Below are 24,613 nucleotides of genomic sequence, written 5' to 3' on the forward strand. Positions count from 1 at the left end.
TCTTACCGTCACTGGGGTCCAAAGGACATTCGAAATATAAAAGGACATTCGTTCTCACATCATTATATGGTTTAATGTAAGAATTGAAATACTTGTACATTTGCAAATCTCGTTGCTTGTCATCGGCTCAAAGGGAGAGTTGAAGTATTAAAAGATGTGCCTCGTCGTCAGGGGATTTCAAGGGAGAGTTGAAATATGAATGCGTTCTTCACAACAGGTACTTAGCTAGTGCATTAATATGAAGGGTGATCAACAACTGATTAAGGGGCCTAAATATATTATATTTAATGCCACTATTCACAATTTCAAATGGCCAAAAAATGTCGGACTGCTATAAAACTTACTACTCGAAGTGAATATAAAACAACGCTGAAGGTTTAGTCATCAGTATCGACTGGTATGTATTATCGCTGACATTATGTATTTAAGGCAATGTGCCAAGTCTCGATCTGATGTCAGGAAAACAGGGATACGATGACATGCATCAACCAAGTCAGCGAGTATGACCACCCGATCCCGTTAGTCGCCTCTTGTGACAACCACCACTTACGCCAATACTAATGAATACTATCACAGTATGTTTGGAAAATACCGGTATATTGTGTTTTTCCAACATCCTGCATATCTTCACACGAGGCGACTAACGGGATCGGGTGGTCACGCTCGCTGACTTGGTTTATGCATGTCATGTATCCCAATTGCGTGGATCGATGCTCATGATGTACATTACTGGATTGTCTGGTCCAGTCTCGATTATTTACAGACCGCCGTCATATAGCTGGAATATTGTTGAGTGCGGCGTTTAACAACAAACAAACAAACAAAAACACCTGATCGAAAAGGCGAATTGTTTTGCGACTAGTTTCCTGTATATAATGTGTCTTTACGCATGTTTTGTGACCATAGCAACATCCCACAGAATACAAAGATGTCAAAAATGTGCAGGGATGGGGGGTGGGTGGGGGGTATTCATGTTCAACAAATTACTGCTAATCTGCAATATATTGTGGTACATATTGCAATACATGAATCATTATTGCAATAAATTGCAATATGAAATTCAGGTCAAGGTCCATCACTGTTGACAACCTATTCTTCTTCGAAATTTCCTTTGGGATATTTAGTTGTAGTCAGTTGGGTGTTCACGCCCCTGTGAAATGTTAATGTATCAGTTGAATGTCTCTCCTTATTGTTCCATCAAATTAAGTCGTTATACAGATTTATAGGAAAGTCGAATAATTGTGGGCGTATTATTCAGTTTACGGAATTCCTCATAACCTTTTAACTTGACACATGACTTGGAAGGATGATTACTCTTGCAATTGAAACAAATTGGAAAATCATTAACTTTTCTGAATACTTCTTATATAAAAACCTGGGATGTTCTGTGACAACGAGCACATTGACTGCATGCTGCCAGGATGAAGTTTGTGATGTGTGTTGCGGCTGTTCTCCTCTCATCTGGTAGGTAACCATTATACTGTAGCATGTTTCAGTATGTATACATGGCAGACTAACGAAACGAGTTGCATACCATAAGCATGCCAGCCAGCACACAGTGATCGTTGATTTAAATCCCAGATACATCCTCATCATAATCCTTACCACGCTACCTCATTACATTGGTATATAACAGAAAACTGTTAAAAGCCGCGTTTAACATCACATGCAATGATTCCGTCGATGTGGTCACTTTGTGTGGACGCTAGTTGACATATATGTGTCACGATTTACTGTGTTTCTCGAGAATGCATAATTGTCAACAATTTTTTGTTGGATCTAAAACAATTCTTAACTGATGTACAATATTGATAATAAGTCTTTTGGGGTGCTTAATAACATCTTTCTCAATAATATTGTAATAGCAGCAAAATTTATTGCCAGAAGAAATAAAACAACACATCGCTTCAACGTGAAATGGGGACTTTTGTTGATATATTACATATTACATAACCCCTCATACTTTTATCTTCATATATAATAAATCCGCTACAACAGCGTTTAATCACTAGTTGATATGGATTCATCAACACATGCTCGTGATATCGTCGGAATCGTACAATCGAGACTTTTGTTGAATACGGAAAGGTTTTTGTCGCTTTTATGCAAGTTTCCTATAATGTATTTTACCACCAGCAAAATTGTGCGATACATACTACATTATATTGAAGTCTTGGTAAAGACTATTACGGCAATAGTACCTTCGCTGACAATTATATTCTTCTCTGTGTGACCTTCCAGTGTCCGGTTTAGAGTGGCCTACGAGGAGACAGATTGTACCAGCTACATCTAGTGCATGTCAGAACGTTTATGCACAAATATTGGGGATCATGCAAAGACCAAGGTTTAGCAATCTTATTGGAGATGGCAAACTGAGCCTTGACTGCAGGTTAGTATCGTAATTCGCTGATCAAATCTTTTAAAAACAATAATTGTTAAGCTGTTTCCTTTCAGAGAAAGTAATAGTCAACCTCTGACGAGTGAGTGAGTAAGTTAAAATTTAACGTTGCATCGGCATTTTTCCAGCCATATTGCGTCGAGTCCAAGTTAATAAGTTTACAATTGAGTCATTTATGCAAAGTTATATTTAAAAACAATTTATGAAACATATTTGAACATAACAATATCATGTATACATTTTTAAAACACGGGCTAATGACCACTCGTAACCAAAGCTAGGACACCTCGCTGGGGATCATGGGGACTTCCTGCATGATACCCCAGCAGGATTTACGTCATCACTTTAGCTACTGGTGGTTGTGCATAATACTAGTAATTATGTATATCGTAACTCTCCGATAGCCTAGAGTGTTATTGATGTCAATTCTTGATATTTGTACTGCCATGGAGACATGAACATTTGCGATGCATTGGTTCTTCGAGCAATCATTACACTCATTAATCGTAACCTTGCAATCCCAACCGTATGTGATATGCCTACATAGTAGAAGTCGGATAAAGTTACACGAGTCATTTTGTAAATATGACAACTTCTTACTAACTATTATTTAATGTGCCATATTGATAAAGCTGTTATTATTTTCACCGAACCACCGCAGCATTGATAATGAAGAGGTTGGCACACATACAAATTAACTGAAATACCAACGACTTACATTCTACCGTCAGAATATAATTCGAATGTTAGGCAGAAAGACTTGCAATAAATATTTTCTCTTTCCAGCCAGCAGACATTGACAGCAGCAGATGAATGCCAACGACCATGGTCTTTGAGAAGATCACTTTTCAAAGTTGAACAGCTGAACATTGCCCTCAATACCTTCTGTAGCCACAAACCAGGTATACGCATGTCCAGTTTTCTATGAGCAGCTGCTTCTGAAATGTTAGTCCGTGTACCACCTTGATTGACATGTTGATTCCTTAAATTTATTGACAATGTTATCCAAGATTACTACGATTTACTATGGCAGATGTGTTTAACTTTACAAGACCTTCATAAACAACTATCAGATGTTATGTGTTGAATTCATCAAATCTTTCTGTTACAGAAATCGAGAGAGAGGCGTCATGTTGGACCAGTGAAGAATTGTCGGACACTCTTGTTTCATGTGCACAACGAGACAGGTAGGGTGACTGTACAAGTGTCCATTGACATCTACTGAATAAATACCTAAAGACAACCTACACAGGCAGATTAACTATACCTTCTGTACATCTAGATGTCTAGATAAAACATATGGATTGATAGACTACACAATGCGTACATCTTGAAGCCGAATTAAAACATACATGCATAGGTGAACTGTTTATTGTGTACATCTACAGGTGAAATGATAAGAGGTGAACTAGGATTCCCTTTGTCACAAAATGACGGCCGTTCTGCGTTAATTGTGAAAAACATGCGTTTTCGATCTGCGATCGGTTCCGTCATAAATGCCTGTCTGTGCACAGTATCGTCTGTAAGTTCTGGTGAAGAATAATATTCGAGGAAGAATTCACCTTTCTAAGAATAAATAACGATGAAGACGACAGAAAGTGACATTTCAATGCAAGGAGTATTGATCGTAGGTACCGGAAGTTCAGACGATAAATACATTCGGAACGTTTCTGTGCGACTTCAATTACCTCGTATTTCCTCACAAGGAATTAATTCTAACTGGCATGTACACAGTGTCGCTATGTGGATGTGTGACGATATGTGGTGTCTCTACGGACATATGGCCCCTTGAAGTGTCCAATACTTTCATGAAATGTAGACGACTTCTATGGATCATTTGTAAATGCATTCGTGATGCACGTAAACTTACTGGATCTTTGCAAGACATCAGTCCGGTGTCAGGCATAAACGTCAGGGTGCGTGCGATAACGCACAATTACCCTATCAAAAGATATCTAAATTGATAATTAGGTCTTTGGAATTTTTTAAAGTATAATGGCTATAGGGACGGTGAAATTATCCTTCCGATTTGTGGTCCTTCACAGAATAAAATACTCAATAGCTGGGATATTGCTGAGTGTGGCGTTAAACAAAAAAATAAATATGGTTATGAGAAATCTCAAACTAGTGCATGAAGAGATACTAATTAAATTTGTAGTTACAAAGTGAAATTATGCACGGAGATTGTACAGGTTGCACCTGCATTAATGCTTCAATTGTGAGTGAATAGAATAACTGGCAAAAATCACACCACCAACTGATGGACTTCCGTTTGACTTTAAGACCAATATATCAGCTTCCAGCAAGTATCTAAACAGTGACTTACTGTAGTTGGTTTGCTTGTTGTTTTACGCCGCACTCTGCAATATTCCAGCTATATGACGGCGGTCTGTAAATAATCGAGTCTGGACCAGACAACCCAGTGGTTGATATCATGAGCATCGATCCACGCAATTGGGATACGATGACAAGCATCAACCAAGTCAGCGAGCCTGACCACCGATCCCGTTTGTCGCCTCTTACGACAAGCATAGTCTCCTTTTACGACAAGCACGGTTGCTGAAGACCAATTCTACCCCGGATCTTCACGGGGCTGCTCTAACTATAAGCAGATACCCCAAGTGTGATGGTCCCAGTGTTCGTGTTACTAACAGCATCGACACAATGCCCCTGTATATATGAGTATGTAAGTGAGTATGGTTTTACGCCGCTTTCAGCAATTTCCAGCAATATCACGGCGGGGTGTGCCTAAATATATATAATTTGCACTTATATATATATATACGGCCAAATGTTAACACTCAATGATAGGCGGATAAAAGCAACAATAAGTCACTGATGCGTCAAATTTGAAGAAAAAAAAAATTCTTATAAATTACTTTAAACCGTAAATTCGTTCCTGTAATCAAAAGAAAACGGCTGTTAAATCATGTGTTTATGAACCACTATCGGATTGTGGTTATTAGACCATTACTGATCGATCTGATAAATCTATATTCATGAAGCGTCAGAGAAACACTCTCAGCCAAATGTTTTCATTTTGCCAGTCCAAGCAGAAATTCCGATTTATATGCACAAATATACATCTCATCAAGGTGGAAGCAAATTGGACGCCCATGAGGATGCCTTTTTCTTGCCTAAATGTCCTGTCCCCAAACTTCCTATAGACGTTATGCACAAGCGAAGTCGAATACTTATATTTCACATTTTGTTTTCTCAGCAAACCACAGATGATATTTGCTTTCAGTATTGCCACATTATCCTGACCCTTTGGAAATAGTTATGAATCTATATAAATGGTCACCACGTTAGTGACAAATGGGGGACAGGGGTGGCCCAATCATCTAAGGCGCCGCCATTCGCTGTGCAGAGTTGCGTCCCTTGGGCACGCAAGAAACCTATGATTGTGAGTTCGAATCCAGGTTCTCCCCGATTATGCTTCTAGGTTGTCAGCACCATACCTGAATCACTTTGGGCTTTCCTCCCACATTAAGCTGACTCGCCGTGATATAACTGGAATACTGTTAAAAGCGGCGTTAAACCCTACACGCTCACTCGTGACCAATGCGGTATTGATCAAGGTATGAAGTAGTTCCTGAAGTTGGGATAGTGGTGTACTAAGTTAAACAATCAAATGTTCTGACATGATTGAACTTTGTTGTTTTCTGAGAGTAAATAATTCAAGCCATTCCGTTTTTAGATTTCACATGGTCTTAATGCCATTTGTCTGAGATACTTGTGAATGTAAAGAAAGACCTTCCTTCTTAGCATTAAGGGTAATGGTAAATCTTTGAGACAGGCATTCGGGGGTACATTTGTTGGACCAAGCAAAATATTTCTCTTTGTAGTGGAAACATCATCAAAGACCTGCCTCAGTTCCTGTTTTCCTGCCTTAAGTTGACTTTAATAACAAATTTGCACCTTGATTATTATAAAAAAGACACTTGTGACGAGATAATTGCAATATATGAATCAAATCTCTCCATTTACGCGAGTGCCATATTTGGCGACAAGATGTACAATATACATGTTATTATTTACTAAATATGTTTATTCTGTTTCAGGCGTGCTTTTGCTGAGTGTGCTGACCAAAATGTGAGCAATCTCACAGAGTGTACCAACACTACTGGCGCCATCTTCCGGCAACTGATTTTGGATATTTTTCCTTAGACGTATCCATGCAAACACACCCTCCGATAAAAGTGGAGCAAAACATCATGTTATGTTTGAATCTTAATAAATTAGTCTGAATTTCGACCATCGTTTCTTTAGCATTCTAGTAGCATGCCTGTGTTTCTGGTACATAGCACTTTTTGTCAAATGTCGACAACGCAAGAATGCGACATTTGGACATGATGCAAAATCTCGCAATCCTGCAATCTGGACTTGTCAAATTAGGCCACAAAAACACGAAATCGCGAGAATGCGACAATTCATTTTCTCGCGATTTAGACGCTGTCCGTGCGCATGCGTAATATCATAAGGGTCAAGTCGCATGCCCACATCAGAAGTCCTGTTGTCATGCCTCTTTCATGCTCTCTATTGTCCAAGTAGCATTTAGCAAACTTATGACTTGAGCTTGAAAATTCTATGTAATGTTCATACACAATGTCTTCTGTAGTGTATTCAAGTCCTCTCCCGTTTGTTACAGTCTAATTAAGACCATCAACATACTCAGTATAATTTAACAAAAGACAGTGATACCAATACTTTGATATTAGATATTATGTGTTCATTTCGGGAAGATGCGTACATCAGTCAAAGAACACTAACTACTACTACTACTACTACTACTACTACTACTACTACTACTACTACTACTACTACTACTACATCATAACAATACGTCCGACGATTACAAAACTAAACATTAACGCGTGGCACACTTTGGCAGCAGTTATGCATACTTGTTTACATTCTGCCTACAGGAATGTTTGGTTCGTTGGATCTGGTTGGTTAGATTTATATGCCAATAAACCATTTAAAAATTATTGGTCCAAAACAACATGGAACAGGAGGTTTAATTTTACATTAAATATGTCTGCAGCACTACCATCATTTCGTTTATTTCAAAATGGTATTGACAATTTTGTCGTTGTTTTCGTCATCTGATTAAATGGTAAAGTTGAAAGATAATCAAGACACACGTCCCAATCAAAGGTTTCAAAGGCAAGCTAGAACATATTCTGGAAAGTCTTTGTCAAACAGTCAAAGGCAATGTTGAAATATCGAAGCCACTCATTGTGTTCCATGACCACAAAATCACTGGCATTGAAGGAAGCGTTGAAATATATAGTATCCACATACGGTTGGAAGTCTATGGGTGCAAAGTGAGGGTTGAATGATATACAGTTGATGGTCAGTGTCTAACCGTCACTGGGGTCCAAAGGATATTCGAAATATAAAAGGACATTCGTTTTCACATCATTATATGGTTTTAAGGAAGAATTGAAATACTTGTACATTTGCGAATCTCGTTGCTTGTCAACGGCTCAAAGTGAGTGAGCGAGTTTGGTTTTACGCCGCTTTTAACAATATTCCAGCAATATCACGGCGGGGGACACCAGAGATGGGCTTCACACATTGTACCCATGTCGAGATTCGAACCCGGGTCTTCGGCGTGACGAGCGAACGCTTTAACCACTAGGCTACCTGACCGCCCCCAACGGCTCAAAGGGAGAGTTGAAGTATAAAAAGATGTGCCTCGTTGTCAGGAGATTTCAAGGCAATGTTGAAATATCGAAGCCACTCATTGTGTTCCATAACCACAATATCACTGGCTTTGAAGGAAGCATTGGAATATAAAGTATCCACATACGGTTGGAAGTCTATGGGTGCAAAGTAAGGGTTAAATGATACACAGTTGATGATCAGTGTCTAACCGTCACTGGGGCCCAAAGGATATTCAAAATATAAAAGGACATTCGTTCTCACATCATTATATGGTTTAATGGAAGAATTGAAATACTTGTACATTTGCGAATCTCGTTGCTTGTCATCGGCTCAAAGGGAGAGTTGAAGTATAAAGAGATGTGCCTCGTTGTCAGGGGATTTCAAGGGAGAGTTGAAATATGAATGAGTTCTTCAGAACAGGTACTTAGCTAGTGCATTAATATGAAGAGTGATCAACAACTGATTAAGGGGCCTAAATATATTATATTTATTGCCACTATCACAATTTCAAATGGCCAAAAAATGTCGGACTGGTATAAAACTAACTACTCGAAGTGAATATAAAACAACGCTGACGGTTTTAGTCATCAGTTTCGACTGGTATGTATTATCGCTGACATTACGTATTTAAGGCAATGTGCCAAGTCTCGATCTGATGTCAGGAAAACAGGTATACGATGACATGCATCAACCAAGTCAGCGAGTCTGACCACCCGATCCCGTTAGTCGCCTCTTGGGACAACCACCTCTTACGACAATACTAATGAATACTATCACAGTATGTTTTGAAAATACCGGTATATTGTGTTTTTCCAACATCCTGCATATCTTCACACGAGGCAGGGTGGTCAGGCTCGCTGACTTGGTTGATGCATGTCACTGTATCCCTATTATGTAGATCGATGCTCATGATGTCAATCACTGGATTGTCTCGATTATTAACAGACCGCCGTCATATAGCTGGAATACAGTTGAGTGCGGCTTTTAACAAAAACCAAACAAACAAAAACACCTGATAGAAAACTTTACACAAGCATGTGATATGTGACAAATCGAATTCAATTATGAAAATAAAGGAATCGTTTTCTTTGATCGAAAAGGCGAATTGTTTGGCGACTAGTTTCCTCTATATAATGTGTCTTTACGCATGTTTTGTGACCATAGCAACATCCCACAGAATACAAAGATGTCAAAAATGTGCAGGGGTTGGGGGTGGGGGTTATTCATGTTCAACAAATTACTGCTAAAATGCACTATATTGTGGTACATATCGCAATACATGAATCATTGCTAAATTGCAATATGAAAGTCAGGTCAAGGCACATCACTGTTGACAACCTATTTTTCTTCGAAATTCCATGGGGATATTTAGCAGTAGTCAGTTGGGTGTTCACGCCCCTTTGAAATGTAAATGTCTCAGTTGAATGTCTCTCCCTATTGTTCCATCAAATTAAGTCGTTATACAGATTTATAGGAAATTCGAATAATTGTGGGCGTATTATTCAGTTTACGGAATTCCTCGTAACCTTTTCAGTTGACAAATGACTTGGAAGGATGATTACTCTTGCAATTGAAACAAATTGGAAAAACCATTATCTTTTCTGAATACTTCTTATATAAAAACCTGAGATGTTCTGTGACATCGAGCACATCGACTGCATGCTGCCAGGATGAAGTTTGTGATGTGTGTTGCTGCTGTTCTCCTCTCATCTGGTAGGTAACCATTATATTGTAGCATGTTTCAGTATGTATACATTGCAGACTAAAGGAACGAGTTGCATACCATAAGCATGCCAGCCAGCACATAATGATCGTTGATTTAAATCCCAGATACATCCTCATTATAATCCTTACCACGCTACCTCATTACACTGGTCTATAACAGAAAACTGTTAAAAGCGGCGTTTAACATTACATGCAATGATTTCGTCGATGTGGTCACTTTGTGTGGACGCAAGTTGACATATATGTGACATATATGTGTCACAACTCGAGAATGCATAATTGTCAACAACTTTTGGGGGGATCTAAAACAATTCTTAACGGATGTACAATATTGATCAATTTACTAAGAAAGAAATTCTTTTGGGATTCTTAATAACATCTTTCTTAATAATATTGTAATAGCAGCAAAACGGCACATTGACATATGAGTATAAAATGGTTAAAGGCCTGCTTCTCTAAATTCATAAAAGTTATTATTATTATTATTATTATTATTATTATTATTATTATTATTATTATTATTATTATATTAATATTATGTCGAAGAATGTATTGCCAGAAGAAATAATACAATACATGGCTTCAACGTGAAATGGGGACTTTTTGTTGATATATTAAATCCCGTACATAACCCCTCATACTTTTATCTTCATATATAATAAATCCACTACAACAGCGTTTAATCACTAGTTGATATGGATTCATCAACACATGCTCGTGATATCGTCGGAATCGTACAATCGAGACTTTTGTTGAATACGGAAAGGTTTTTGTCGCTTTTATGCAAGTTTCCTATCATGTATTTTACCACGAGCAAAATTGTACGATACATACTACATTATATTGAAGTCTTGGTAAAGACTATTTCGGCAATAGTACCTTCGCTGACAATTATATTCTTCTCTGTGTGACCTTCCAGTGTCCGGTCTAGAGTGGCCTACGAGGAGACAGATTGTACCAGCTACATCTAGTGCATGTCAGAACGTTTATGCACAAATATTGGGGATCATGCAAAGACCAAGGTTTAGCAATCTTATCGAAGATGGCAAACTGAGCCTTGACTGCAGGTTAGTATCGTAATTCGCTGATCAAATCTTTTAAAAACAATAATTGTTAAGCTGTTTCCTTTCAGAGAAAGTAATAGTCAACCTCTGACGAGTGAGTGAGTACGTTAAAATTTAACGTTGCATCGGCATTTTTCCAGCCATATTGCGTCGAATCCAAGTTAATAAGTTTACAATTGAGTCATTTATGCAAAGTTATATTTATAAACAATTTATGAAACATATTTGAACATAACAATATCATGTATACATTTTTAAAACACGGGCTAATGACCACTGGTAACCAAAGCTAGGACACCTCGCTGGGGATCATGGAGACTTCCTGCATGATACCCCAGCAGGATTTACGTCATCACTTTAGCTACTGGTGGTTGTGCATAATACTAGTAATTATGTATATCGTAACTCTCCGATAGCCTAGAGTGTTATTGATGTCAACTCTTGATCTTTGTACTGCCATGGAGACATGAACAGTTGCTATGCATTGGTTGTTCGAGCAATCATTACACTCATTAATCGTAACCTTGCAATCCCAACCGTATGTGATATGCTTACATAGTAGAAGTCGGATAAAGTTACACGAGTCATTTTGTAAATATGACAACTTCTTACTAACTATTGTTTAATGTGCCATATTGATAAAGCTGTTATTATTTTTACCGAACCACCGCAGCATTGATAATGAAGAGGTTGGCACACATACACATTAACTGAATTACCAACGACTTACATTCTACCTTGAGAATATAATTCGAATGTTAGGCAGAAAGACTTGCAATAAATATTTTCTCTTTCCAGCCAGCAGACATTGACAACAGCAGATGAATGCCAACGACCATGGTCTATGAGAAGATCACGTTTCACAGTTGAAGAGCTGAACATTGCCCTCAATACCTTCTGTAGCCACAAACCAGGTATACGCATGTCCAGTTTTCTATGAGCAGCTGCTTCTGAAATGTTAGCCCGTGTACCACCTTGATTGACATGTTGATTCCTTAAATTAATTGACAATGTTATCCTAGATTTCTACGACTTACTATGGCAGATGTTTTTAACAAGAACTTCATAAACAACTATCAGATGTTATGTGTTGAATTCATCAAATCTTTCTGTTACAGAAATCGAGGGAGAGGCGTCATGTTGGACCAGTGAAGAATTGCCGGAGACTGTTGTTTCATGTTCACAACAAGACAGGTAGGGTGACTGTACAAGTGTCCATTGACATCTACTGAATAATACCTTAAGACAACTTAGTCATGTAGATTAACTATACCTTCTGTACATCTAGATGTCTAGATAAAACATATGGATTGATAGACTATACAATGCGTACATCTTGAATCCGAATTATAACATACATGGATAGGTGAACTGTTTATTGTGTACATCTACAGGTGAATTGATAAGAGGTGAAATAGGATTCCCTTTGTCACAAAATGACGGCCGTTCTGCGTTAATTGTGAAAAACATGCGTTTTCGATCTGCGATCGGTTCCGTCATAAATGCCTGTCTGTGCACAGTATCGTCTGTAAGTTCTGGTGAAGAATAACATTCGAGGAAGAATTCACCTTTCTAAGAATAAACGACGATGAAGACGACAGAAAGTGACATTTCAATGCAAGGAGTATTGACCGTAGGTACCGGAAGTTCAGACGATAGATACATTCGGAACGTTTCTGTGCGACTTCAATTACCTCGTATTTCCTCACAAGGAATTAATTCTAACTGGCATGTACACAGTCTCGCTATGTGGATGTGTGACGACATGTGGTGTCTGTACGGACATATGGCCCTTTGAAGTGTCCAATACGTTCATGAAATGTAGACGACTGCCAAGGACCATTCGTAAATGCATTCGTGATGCACGTAAACTTACTGGATCTTTGCAAGACATCAGTCCGGTGTCAGGCATAAACGTCAGGGCACGTGCGATAACGCACAATTACCCTATCAAAAGATATCTAAATTGATAATTAGGTCTTTGGAATTTTCAGTAGAATGGCTATAGGGACGGTGAAATTATCCTTCCGATTTGAGGTCCTTCACAGAATAAAATACTCAATAGCTGGGGTATTACTGAGTGTGGCGTTAAACAAAGAAATAAATATGGTTATGAGGAATCTCCAACTAGTGCATGAAGAGATACTAATAAAATGTTGTTACAAAGTGAAATTATGCACGGAGACTGTACAGGTTGCACCTGCATTAATGCTTCAATTGTGGGTGAATAGAACAACTGGCAAAAATCACACCACCAACTGATGGACTTTCGTTTGACTTTAAGACCAATATATCAGCTTCCAGCAAGTATCTAAACAGTGACTTACTCTAGCTGTAGTTGGTTGGTTTGTTGTTTTACGCCGCACTCAGCAATATTCCAGCTTTATGACGGCGGTCTGTAAATAATCGAGTCAGAACCAGACAACCCAGTGATTGATATCACGAGCATCGATCCACGCAATAGGGATACGATGACATGCATCAACCAAGTCAGCGAGCCTGACCACCCGATCCCGTTAGTCCCCTCTTACGACAAGCATAGTCTCCTTTTACGGAAAGCATGGGTTGCTGAAGACCAATTCTACCCCGGATCTTGACGGGGCAGCTCTAACTGTAAGCAGGTTCCCCAAGTGTGATGGTCCCAGTGTTGGTGTTACTGTCAGCATCGACACAATGCCCCATATATATATATATATATGAGTATCTGAGTGAGTATGCTTTTACGCCACTTGGGCACACACGAGACCTACGATTGTGAGTTCGATGATGTTCCTTCGATTATGTTCCTAGGTTGTCAGCACCATAGTATTACCTGAATCACTTTGGGCTCTCCTCCAACACTAAGCTGACTTCCCGTGATATAATTGCAATTCTGTTAAAAGTTGCGTTAAACCCAACTCACTCACTCACTAGTGACAAATGCCCTATTGATCAAGGTATTAAGTATGTCCTGAAGTTTGGATAGTGGTGTACTAAGTTAAACAATCAAATGTTCTGACATGATTGAACTTTGTTTTTTTCTGAGAGTAAACAATTCAAGCCAATCCGCTGAGTTTTTAGATTTCACATGGTCTTAATGCCATTTGTCTGAGATATTTGTGAATATAAAGAAAGACCTTTCCTTCTTAGCATTAAGGGTAACGGTAAATCTTTGAGACAGGCATTCGGGGATACATTTGTTGGACCAAGCAAAATATTTCTCTTCGTAGTGGAAACATCATCTAAGACCTGCCTCACTTCCGGTTTTCCTCCCTTAAGTTGACCTAAATAACAAATTTGCACCTTTATTATTATAATAAAAAAGACACTTGTGACGAGATAATTGCAATATATGTATCAAATCTCTCCATTAACGCGAGTGCCATATTTGGCAACAAGATGTACAATATACATGTTATTATTTACTAAATATGTTTATTCTGTTTCAGTCGTGCTTTTGCTGAGTGTGCTGACCAAAATGTGAGCAATCTCAGAAAGTGCACCAACACCACTGGCGCCATCTTCCGGCAGCTGATTTTGGGTGTTTTTCCTTAGACGTATCCATGCAAACACACCTTCCGATAATAGTGGAGCAAAACATCATGTTATGTTTGAATCTTAATAAATGAGTCTGAATTTCGACCATCGTTTCTTTAGCATTCTAGTAGCATGCCTGTGTTTCTGGTACATAACACTTTTTGTCAAATGTCGACAACGCGAGAATGCGACATTTGCACATGATGCAAAATCTCGCAATCCCGCAATCTGGACTTGTCAAATTAGGCCACAAAACACGAAATCGCGAGAATGCGACAATTCATTTTCTCGCGTTTTAGACACTGTCCGTGCGCATGCGTAATATCATAAGGGTCAAGACGCATGCCAACATCAGAAGTCATGCCTCTTTCATGCTTTTTATTGTCCAAGTAGCATTTAGCAAACTTATGACTTGAGCTTGAAAATTCTATGTCATGTTCATACACAAAGTCTTATGTAGTGTATTCAAGTCCTCTCCCGTTTGTTAAAGTCTTATTAAGACCATCAACATACTCAGTATAATTTAACAAAAGACAGTGATACCAATACTTTGTATTAGATATTATGTGCTCATTTCGGGATGCGTAGATCAGTCAAAGAACACTAACTACTACTACTACTACTACTACTACTACTACTACTACTACTACTACATCATAACAATACGTCCGACGATTACAAAACTAAACATTAACGCGTGGCACACTTTGGCACCAGATATCCATACTTGTTTACTACATATGTATATTCTGCCTACAGGAATGTTTGGTTCGTTGGATATGGTTGGTTAGATGTATATGCCAATAAACCAGTTTAAAACTATTGGTCCAAAAAAACATGGAACAGGAGGTTTTATTTTACATTAAATATGTCTGCAGCACTACCATCATTTCGTTTATTGATAAATGGTATTGACAGTTTTATCGTTGTTATCGTCACCTGATTAAATGGTAAAGTTGAAAGATATTCAAGACACACGTCCCAATCAAAGGTTTCAAAGGCAAGCTAGAACATATTCTGGTAAGACGTTGTCAAACAGTCAAAGGCAATGTTGAAATATCGAAGCCACTCATTGTGTTCCATAACCACAATATCACTGGCTTTGAAGGAAGCATTGGAATATAAAGTATCCACATACGGTTGGAAGTCTATGGGTGCAAAGTAAGGGTTGAATGATACACAGTTGATGGTCAGTGTCTAACCGTCACTGGGGTCCAAAGGATATTCGAAATATAAAAGGACATTCGTTCTCACATCATTATATGGTTTTAAGGAAGAATTGAAATACTTGTACATTTGCGAATCTCGTTGCTTGTCAACGGCTCAAAGTGAGTGAGCGAGTTTGGTTTTACGCCGCTTTTAACAATATTCCAGCAATATCACGGCGGGGGACACCAGAGATGGGCTTCACACATTGTACCCATGTCGAGATTCGAACCCGGGTCTTCGGCGTGACGAGCGAACGCTTTAACCACTAGGCTACCTGACCGCCCCCAACGGCTCAAAGGGAGAGTTGAAGTATAAAAAGATGTGCCTCGTTGTCAGGAGATTTCAAGGCAATGTTGAAATATCGAAGCCACTCATTGTGTTCCATAACCACAATATCACTGGCTTTGAAGGAAGCATTGGAATATAAAGTATCCACATACGGTTGGAAGTCTATGGGTGCAAAGTAAGGGTTGAATGATACACAGTTGATGATCAGTGTCTAACCGTCACTGGGGCCCAAAGGATATTCAAAATATAAAAGGACATTCGTTCTCACATCATTATATGGTTTAATGGAAGAATTGAAATACTTGTACATTTGCGAATCTCGTTGCTTGTCATCGGCTCAAAGGGAGAGTTGAAGTATAAAGAGATGTGCCTCGTTGTCAGGGGATTTCAAGGGAGAGTTGAAATATGAATGAGTTCTTCAGAACAGGTACTTAGCTAGTGCATTAATATGAAGAGTGATCAACAACTGATTATAGGGCCTAAATATATTATATTTAATGCCACTATTCACAATTTTAAATGGCCAAAAAATGTCGGACAGCTATAAAACTAACTACTCGAAGTGAATATAAAACAACGCGCGTTAAAGGTTTAGTCATCAGTTTCGACTGGTATGTATTATCGCTGACATTACATTATTTAAGGCAATGTGCCAAGTCTCGATCTGATGTCAGGAAAACAGGGATAGGATGACATACATCAACCAAGTCAGCGAGTCTGACCACCTGATCCCGTTAGCCGCCTCTTGCGACAACCACCTGTTACGACAATACTAATGAATACTATCACAGTATGTTTGGAAAATACCGGTATATTGTGTTTTTCCAACATCCTGCATATCTTCACACGAGGCGACTAACGGGATCGGGTGGTCAGGCTCGCTGACTTGGTTTATGCATATCATTGTATCCCAATTGCGTTAATCGATGCTCATGATGTCAATCACTGGATTGTCTTGTCCAGTCTCGATTATTTACAGACCGCCGTCATATAGCTCGAATATTGCTGAGTGCGGCGTTTAACAACAAACAAACAAACAAAAACACCTGATAGAAAACTTTACACAACAATGTGATGTGTGACAAATCGAATTCAATTATGAAAATAAAGGAATCGTTTTCTTTGATCGAAAAGGCGAATTGTTTGGCGACTAGTTTCCTCTATATAATGTGTTTTTACGCATGTTTTGTGACCATAGCAACATCCAACAGAATACAAAGATGTAAAAAATGTGCAGGGTTGGGGGGGGGGGGGGGGGGGGGGGTAGTCAACAAATTACTGCTAAAATGCGATATATTGTGGTACATATCGCAATACATGAATCATTATTGCAATCAAATTGCAATATGAAATTCAGGTCAAGGCCCATCACTGTTGACAACCTATTCTTCTTCGAAATTCCATGGGGATATTTAGCAGTAGTCAGTTGGGTGTTCACGCCCCTGTGAAATGTTAATGTCTTACTTGAATGTCTCTCCCTATTGTTCCATCAAATTAAGTCGTTATACAGATTTATAGGAAAGTCGAATAATTGTGGGCATATTATTCAGTTTGCTGAATTCCTCATAACCTTTTCAGTTGACAAATGACTTGGAAGGATGATTACTCTTGCAATTGAAACAAATTGGAAAAATCATTATCTTTTCTGAATACTTCTTATATAAAAACCTGGGATGTTCTGTGACATCGTGCACATCGACTGCATGCTGCCAGGATGAAGTTTGTGATGTGTGTTGCGGCTGTTCTGCTCTCATATGGTAGGTAACCGTTATACTGTAGCATGTTTCAGTATGTATACATTGCAGACTAACGAAACGAGTTGCATACCATAAGCATGCCAGCCAGCACATAATGATCGTTAAATTTAAATCCCAGATAAATCGTCATCATAATCCTTACCACGCTACCTCATTACACTGGTCTATAACAGAAAACTGTTAAAAGCGGCGTTTAGTATCACATGCAATGATTCCGTCGATGTGGTCACTTTGTGTGGACGCTAGTTGACATATATGTGTTACAACTTGCTGTGTTTCTCGAAAATGCATAATTGTCAACAACTTTTGGTTTGATCTAAAACAATTCTTAACTGATGTACAATATTAATAAGTCTTTTGGGATGCTTAATAACATCTTTCTCAATAATATTGTAATAGCAGCATACGAGTTGCATACCATAAGCATGCCAGCCAGCACACAGTGATCGTTGATTTAAATCCCAGATACATCCTCATCATAATCCTCACCACGCTACCTCATTACACTGGTAGAAAACTGTTAAAAGCGGCGTTTAGTATCACATGCAATGATTCCGTCGATGTGGTCACTTTGTGTGGACGCTAGTTGACATATATGTGTTACAACTTGCTGTGTTTCTCGAAAATGCATAATTGTCAACAACTTTTGGTTTGATCTAAAACAATTCTTAACTGATGTACAATATTAATAAGTCTTTTGGGATACTTAATAACATCTTTCTCAATAATATTGTAATAGCAGCAATACGACACATTGACATACTTTTATCTTCATATATAAAAAATCCACTACAACAGGGTTTAATCACTAGTTGATATTGATTCATCAACACATGCTCACCATATCGCCGGAATCGTACGATATAGACTTATTTTGGAATACGGAAAGGTTTTTGTCGCTTTTATTCAAGCAAAATTGTGCGATTCATACTACATTATATTGAAGTCTTGGTAAAGACTATTACGGCAATATTACCTTCGCTGACAATTATATCCTTCTCTGTGTGACCTTCCAGTGTCCGGTCTTGAGTGGCCTACGAGGAGAGAGATTGCACCAGCTACATCTAGTGCATGTCAGAACGTTTATGCACAAATATCTGGGATCATGGTAAGACCAAGGTTTAGCAATCTTATCCAAGATGGCAGACTGAGCCTTGATTGCAGGTTAGTATATCGTAATTAGCTAATAAAATATTTTAAAATAATTAATTTTTAAGCTGTTTCCTTTCAGAGAAAGTAATCGTCAACCTCTGACGAGTTAGTGAGTGAGTTAAAATTTAACGTCGCATCGGCATTATTCCAGCCATATTGCGGCGAGACCAAGTTAACAAGTTTAGTCGTTATGAAAAGTTACATTTAAAAACAATTTATGAAACATATTTGAGCATAACAATATCATGCATACATTTTTAAAACACGGGCTAATGTCCATCGGTAACCAAAGCTAGGCCACCTCGCTGGGGATCATGAGGACTTACAGTACCTCGGCTTCCTTCATAATACCCCAGCAGGATTTACGTCATCACTTTAGCTACTGATGGTTGTGCATAATACCAGCCAATCATAAAAAATATTCACCAATTAGTAGGCTTAAAAACACTGGTTGATGATATTTCCTATCATGAAAATCATTCCAAGGTCTAGTCGATGGCTGAAAAGTTGTTCTAACAAGGATATCAGTCTACTTTCAGTAATTGTGTTTATCGTAACTCTCCCATAGCCTAGAGTGTTATTGATGTCAACTATTGATATTTGAATTTGCCACCTTTGTACTGCCATGGAGACATGAACAATTGCTATGCATCGTTAGTTCGAGCAACTATTACACTGCAACCATTACACTCGTTAATCCTAACCATACAATCCCATACGTATGTGATATGCTTACATAGTAGAAGTCGGGTAAAGTTACAAGAGTCATTTTGTAAATATGACAACTTCTTACTAACTATTATTTAATGTGCCATATTGACAAAGCTGTTATTATGTTCACCGAACTACCGCAGCATTGATAATGAAGAGGTTGGCACACATACAAATTAACTGAATTACCAACGACCTACATTCTACCTTCAGAATATAATTCGAATGTTAGGCAGAAAGACTTGCAATAAATATTTTCTCTTTCCAGCCAGCAGACATTGACAAAAGCAGATGAATGCCAACGATCTGAGTCTGTGAGAAGCACATATTTCAGAGTTGGATATCTGAACATTTCCCTCAATACCTTCTGTAACCACAAACCAGGTATACGCATGTCCACCTTTCTAAGAGCAGCTGCTTCTGAAATGTTAGCCCGTGTACCACCTTGAGTGACATGTTGATTCCTTAAATTAATTGACAATGCTATCCAAGATTACTACGATTTACTATGGCAGATGTGTTTAACTTTACAAGACCTTCATCAATAACTATCGGATGCTATGTGTTGAATTCATCAAATCTTACAGAAATCGAGGGAGAGGCGTCATGTTGGACCAGTGAAGAATTGTCGGAGACTGTTGTTTCATGTGCACAACAAGACAGGTAGGGTGACTGTACAAGTGTCCATTGGCATCTACTGAATAAATAACTTAAGACAACTTAGTCATGTAGATTAACTATACCTTCTGTACATCTAGATGTCTAGATAAAACATATGGATTGATAGACTATACAATGCGTACGTACATCTTGAATCCGAATTATAGCATACATGGATAGGTGAACTGTTTATTGTGTACATCTACAGGTGAAATGATAAGAGGTGAAATAGGATTCCCTTTGTCACAAAATGACGGCCGTTCTGCGTTATAGTGTGAAAAACATGCGTTTTCGATCTGCGATCGGTTCCGTCATAAATGCCTGTCTGTGCACAGTGTCGTCTGTAGGTTCTGGTGAAGAATAATATTCGAGGAAGAATTCACCTTTCTAAGAATAAATGACGATGAAGACGACAGAAATTGACATTTCAATGCAAGGAGTATTGACCGTAGGTACCGGAAGTTCAGACGATAGATACATTCGGAACGTTTCTGTGCGACTTCAATTACCTCGTATTTCATCACAAGGAATTAATTCTAACTGACATGTACACAGTGTCGCTGTGTGGATGTGTGACGATATGTGGTGTCTGTACGGACATATGGCCCCTTGAAGTGTCCAATACTTTCATGAAATGTAGACGACTGCCATGGACAATTCGTAAATGCATTCGTGATGCACGTGAACTTACTGGATCTTTGCAAGACATCAGTCCGGTGTCAGGCATAAACTTCAGGGCACGTGCGGTAACGCACAATTACCCTATCAAAAGATATCTAAATTGATAATTAGGCCTTTGGAATTTTCAGTAGAATGGCTATACTGACGCTGAAATTATCCTTCCGATTTGTGGTCCTTCACAGAATAAAATACTCAGTAGCTGGGGTATTGCTGAGTGTGGCGTTAAACAAAGAAATAAATATGGTTATGATGAATCTCCTAACTAGTGCATGAAGAGATACTAATTTAATTTGTAGTTACAAAGTGAAATTATGCACGGAGACTGTACAGGTTGCACCTGCATTAATGCTTCAATTGTGAGTGAATAGAACAACTGGCAAAAAAACACACCACCAACTGATGGACTTTCGTTTGACTTTAAGACCAATATATCAGCTTCCAGCAAGTATCTAAACAGTGACTTACTGTAGTTGGTTGGTTTGTTTGTTGTTTTACGCCGCACTCAGCAATATTCCAGCTTTATGACGGCGGTCTGTAAATAATCGAGTCAGAACCAGACAACCCACTGATTGATATCATGAGCATCGATCCACGCAATTGGAATACGATGACATGCATCAACCACGTCAGCGAGCCTGACCACCCGATCCCGTTAGTCCCCTCTTACGACAAGCATAGTCTCCTTTTACGACAAGCATGGGTTGCTGAAGACCAATTCTACCCCGGATCTTGACGGGGCAGCTCTAACTGTAAGCAGGTTCCCCAAGTGTGATGGTCCCAGTGTTGGTGTTACTAACAGCATCGACACAATGCCCCTATATATATATATATATATATATATATATATATATATATATATATATATATGAGTATGTGAGTGAGTATGCTTTTACGCCACTTTTAGCAATATCCCAGAAATATCACGGCGGGTTGGGTCTAAATATATAAAATTTGCACTTATTATACGGCCAAATGTTAAGATGGGTCGGGGGTGTGTGTCCTAGTCGTCTTAGGCGCCGCGATTCGCTGTGCAGAATTGCGTCCCTTGGGCACACACGAGACCTACGATTGTGAGTTCGATGATGTTCCTTCGATTATGTTCCTAGGTTGTCAGCACCATAGTATTACCTGAATCACTTTGGGCTTTCACCAACACTAAGCTGACTTCCCGTGATATAATTGCAATTCTGTTAAAAGTTGCGTTAAACCCAACTCACTCACTCACTAGTGACAAATGCCCTATTGATCAAGGTATTAAGTATGTCCTGAAGTTGGGATAGTGGTGTACTAAGTTAAACAATGTTCTGACATGATTGAACTTTGTTGTTTTCTGAGAGTAAATAATTCAAGCCAATCCGCTGAGTTTTAAGATTTCACATGGTCTTAATGCCATTTGTCTGAGATATTTGTGAATATCAAGAAAGACCTTTCCTTCTTAGCATTAAGGGTAATGGTAAATCTTTAAAACATGCATTCGGGGGTACATTTGTTGGACCAAGCAAAATATTTCTCTTCGTAGTGGAAACATCATCTAAGACCTGCCTCACTTCCGGTTTTCCTCCCTTAAGTTGACCTAAATAACAAATTTGCACCTTTATTATTATAATCAAAAAGACACTTGTGACGAGATAATTGCAATATATGAATCAAATCTCTCCATTAACGCGAGTGCCATATTTGGCGACAAGATGTACAATATACATGTTATTATTTACTAAATATGTTTATTCTGTTTCAGTCGTGCTTTTGCTGAGTGTGCTGACCAAAATGTGAGCAATCTCAGAAAGTGCACCAACACCACTGGCGCCATCTTCCGGCAGCTGATTTTGGGTGTTTTTCGTTAGACGTATCCATGCAAACACACCCTCCGATAAAAGTGGAGCAAAACATCATGTTATGTTTGAATCTTAATAAATGAGTCTGAATTTCGACCATCGTTTCTTTAGCATTCTAGTAGCATGCCTGTGTTTCTGGTACATAGCACTTTTTGTCAAATGTCGACAACGCGAGAATGTGACATTTGGACATGATGCAAAATCTCGCAATCCCGCAATCTGGACTTGTCAAATTAGGCCACAAAACACGAAATCGCGAGAATGCGACAATTCATTTTCTCGCGTTTTAGACACTGCCCGTGCGCATGCGTAATATCATAAGGGTCAAGACGCATGCCAACATCAGAAGTCATGCCTCTTTCATGCTCTTTATTGTCCAAGTAGCATTTAGCAAACTTATGACTTGAGCTTGAAAATTCTATGTAATGTTCATACACAAAGTCTTATGTAGTGTATTCAAGTCCGTCTTATTAAGACCATCAACATACTCAGTATAATTTAACAAAAGACAGTGATACCAATACTTTGTATTAGATATTATGTGTTCATTTCGGGAAGATGCGTACATCAGTCAAAGAACACTTACTACTACTACTACTACTACTACTACTACTACTACTACTACTACTACTACTACTACTACTACTACATCATAACAATAAGTCCGACGATTACAAAACTAAACATTAACGCGTGGCACACTTTGGCACCAGATATCCATACTTGTTTACTACATATGTATATTCTGCCTACAGGAATGTTTGGTTCGTTGGATCTGGTTTGTTAGATGTATATGCCAATAAACCAGTTTAAAACTGTTGGTCCAAAAAAACATGGAACAGGAGGTTTTATTTTACATTAAATATGTCTGCAGCACTACCATCATTTCGTTTATTTATAAATGGTATTGACAGTTTTATCGTTGTTATCGTCACCTGATTAAATGGTAAAGATGAAAGATATTCAAGACTCACGTCCCAATCAAAGGTTTCAAAGGCAAGCTAGAACAGATTCTGGTAAGACGTTGTCAAACAGTCAAAGGCAATGTTGAAATATCGAAGCCACTCATTGTGTTCCATAACCACAATATCACTGGCTTTGAAGGAAGCGTTGAAATATAAAGTATCCACATACGGTTGGAAGTCTATGGGTGCAAAGTAAGGGTTGAATGATACACAGTTGATGATCAGTGTCTAACCGTCACTGGGGTCCAAAGGATATTCAAAATATAAAAGGACATTCATTCTCACATCATTATATGGTTTAATGGAAGAATTGAAATACTTGTACATTTGCGAATATCGTTGCTTGTCATCGGCTCAAAGGGAGAGAGAAGTATAAAAGGATGTGCCTAGTTGTCAGGGGATTTCAAGGGAGAGTTGAAATATGAATGCGTTCTTCAGAACAGGTACTTTTCACAATTTCAAATAGCCAAAAAATGTCGGACTGCTATAAAACTAACTACTCGAAGTGAATATAAAACAACGCGCGTTGAAGGTTTAGTCATCAGTTTCGACTGGTATGTATTATCGCTGACATTACATTATTTAAGGCAATGTGCCAAGTCTCGATCTGATGTCAGGAAAACAGGGATAGGATGACATGCATCAACCGAGTCAGCGAGTCTGACCACCTGATCCCGTTAGCCGCCTCTTGCGACAACCACCTGTTACGACAATACTAATGAATACTATCACAGTATGTTTGGAAAATACCGGTATATTGTGTTTTTCCAACATCCTGCATATCTTCACACGAGGCGACTAACGGGATCGGGTGGTCAGGCTCGCTGACTTGGTTTATGCATATCATTGTATCCCAATTGCGTGGATCGATGCTCATGATGTCAATCACTGGATTGTCTTGTCCAGTCTCGATTATTTACATACCGCCGTCATACAGCTGGAATATTGCTGAGTGCGGCGTTTAACAACAAACAAACAA

The 24,613-nt window shown here is 38.7% G+C and overlaps 2 protein-coding genes across 5 annotated transcripts in view; both read left to right on the top strand.

Annotated features, from left to right (window-relative positions):
• The first annotated feature begins 1,362 nt into the window (after window positions 1-1,362).
• Window positions 1,363-14,479, top strand: LOC124119834. Of its 3 annotated transcripts, none has more exons than XM_048390865.1 (5): window positions 1,363-1,464; window positions 2,242-2,389; window positions 3,185-3,300; window positions 3,510-3,585; window positions 6,463-6,653. In XM_048390865.1, the coding sequence occupies exons 1-5, from the start codon at window positions 1,422-1,424 to the stop codon at window positions 6,566-6,568; spliced, it is 489 nt and encodes a 162-aa protein (XP_048246822.1). In that variant the 5' UTR covers window positions 1,363-1,421; the 3' UTR covers window positions 6,569-6,653. The 3 variants fall into 3 exon arrangements, with proteins under 3 accessions (XP_048246822.1, XP_046338443.2, XP_046338444.2); XM_046482487.2 differs by lacking the exons at window positions 3,510-3,585; window positions 6,463-6,653 and adding exons at window positions 11,979-12,054; window positions 14,289-14,479 and having other exon boundaries at window positions 1,364-1,464; XM_046482488.2 differs by lacking the exons at window positions 2,242-2,389; window positions 3,185-3,300; window positions 3,510-3,585; window positions 6,463-6,653 and adding exons at window positions 10,716-10,863; window positions 11,659-11,774; window positions 11,979-12,054; window positions 14,289-14,479 and having other exon boundaries at window positions 1,384-1,464.
• A 3,016-nt stretch (window positions 14,480-17,495) lies between these two features.
• LOC124119850 overlaps window positions 17,496-24,613 on the top strand; it is a 33,467-nt gene continuing 26,349 nt past the window's right edge. The window contains exons 1-5 of one of the 2 annotated variants that reach the window (XM_046482508.2): window positions 17,530-17,630; window positions 18,647-18,794; window positions 19,762-19,877; window positions 20,081-20,156; window positions 22,573-22,763. In XM_046482508.2, the coding sequence (XP_046338464.2) occupies window positions 17,588-17,630; window positions 18,647-18,794; window positions 19,762-19,877; window positions 20,081-20,156; window positions 22,573-22,678 (489 nt within the window). In that variant the 5' untranslated portion in view covers window positions 17,530-17,587 and the 3' untranslated portion in view covers window positions 22,679-22,763. Of the gene's footprint in view, window positions 17,631-18,646; window positions 18,795-19,761; window positions 19,878-20,080; window positions 20,157-22,572; window positions 22,764-24,613 lie in introns of those variants that run through there. The other variant, XM_048390864.1, reaches the window with a different exon arrangement.

The sequence above is a fragment of the Haliotis rufescens genome, unplaced genomic scaffold (genome assembly GCF_023055435.1).
Source record: "Haliotis rufescens isolate VD_foot unplaced genomic scaffold, xgHalRufe1.0.p SCAF_9, whole genome shotgun sequence".
Lineage (NCBI taxonomy): Eukaryota > Metazoa > Mollusca > Gastropoda > Lepetellida > Haliotidae > Haliotis > Haliotis rufescens.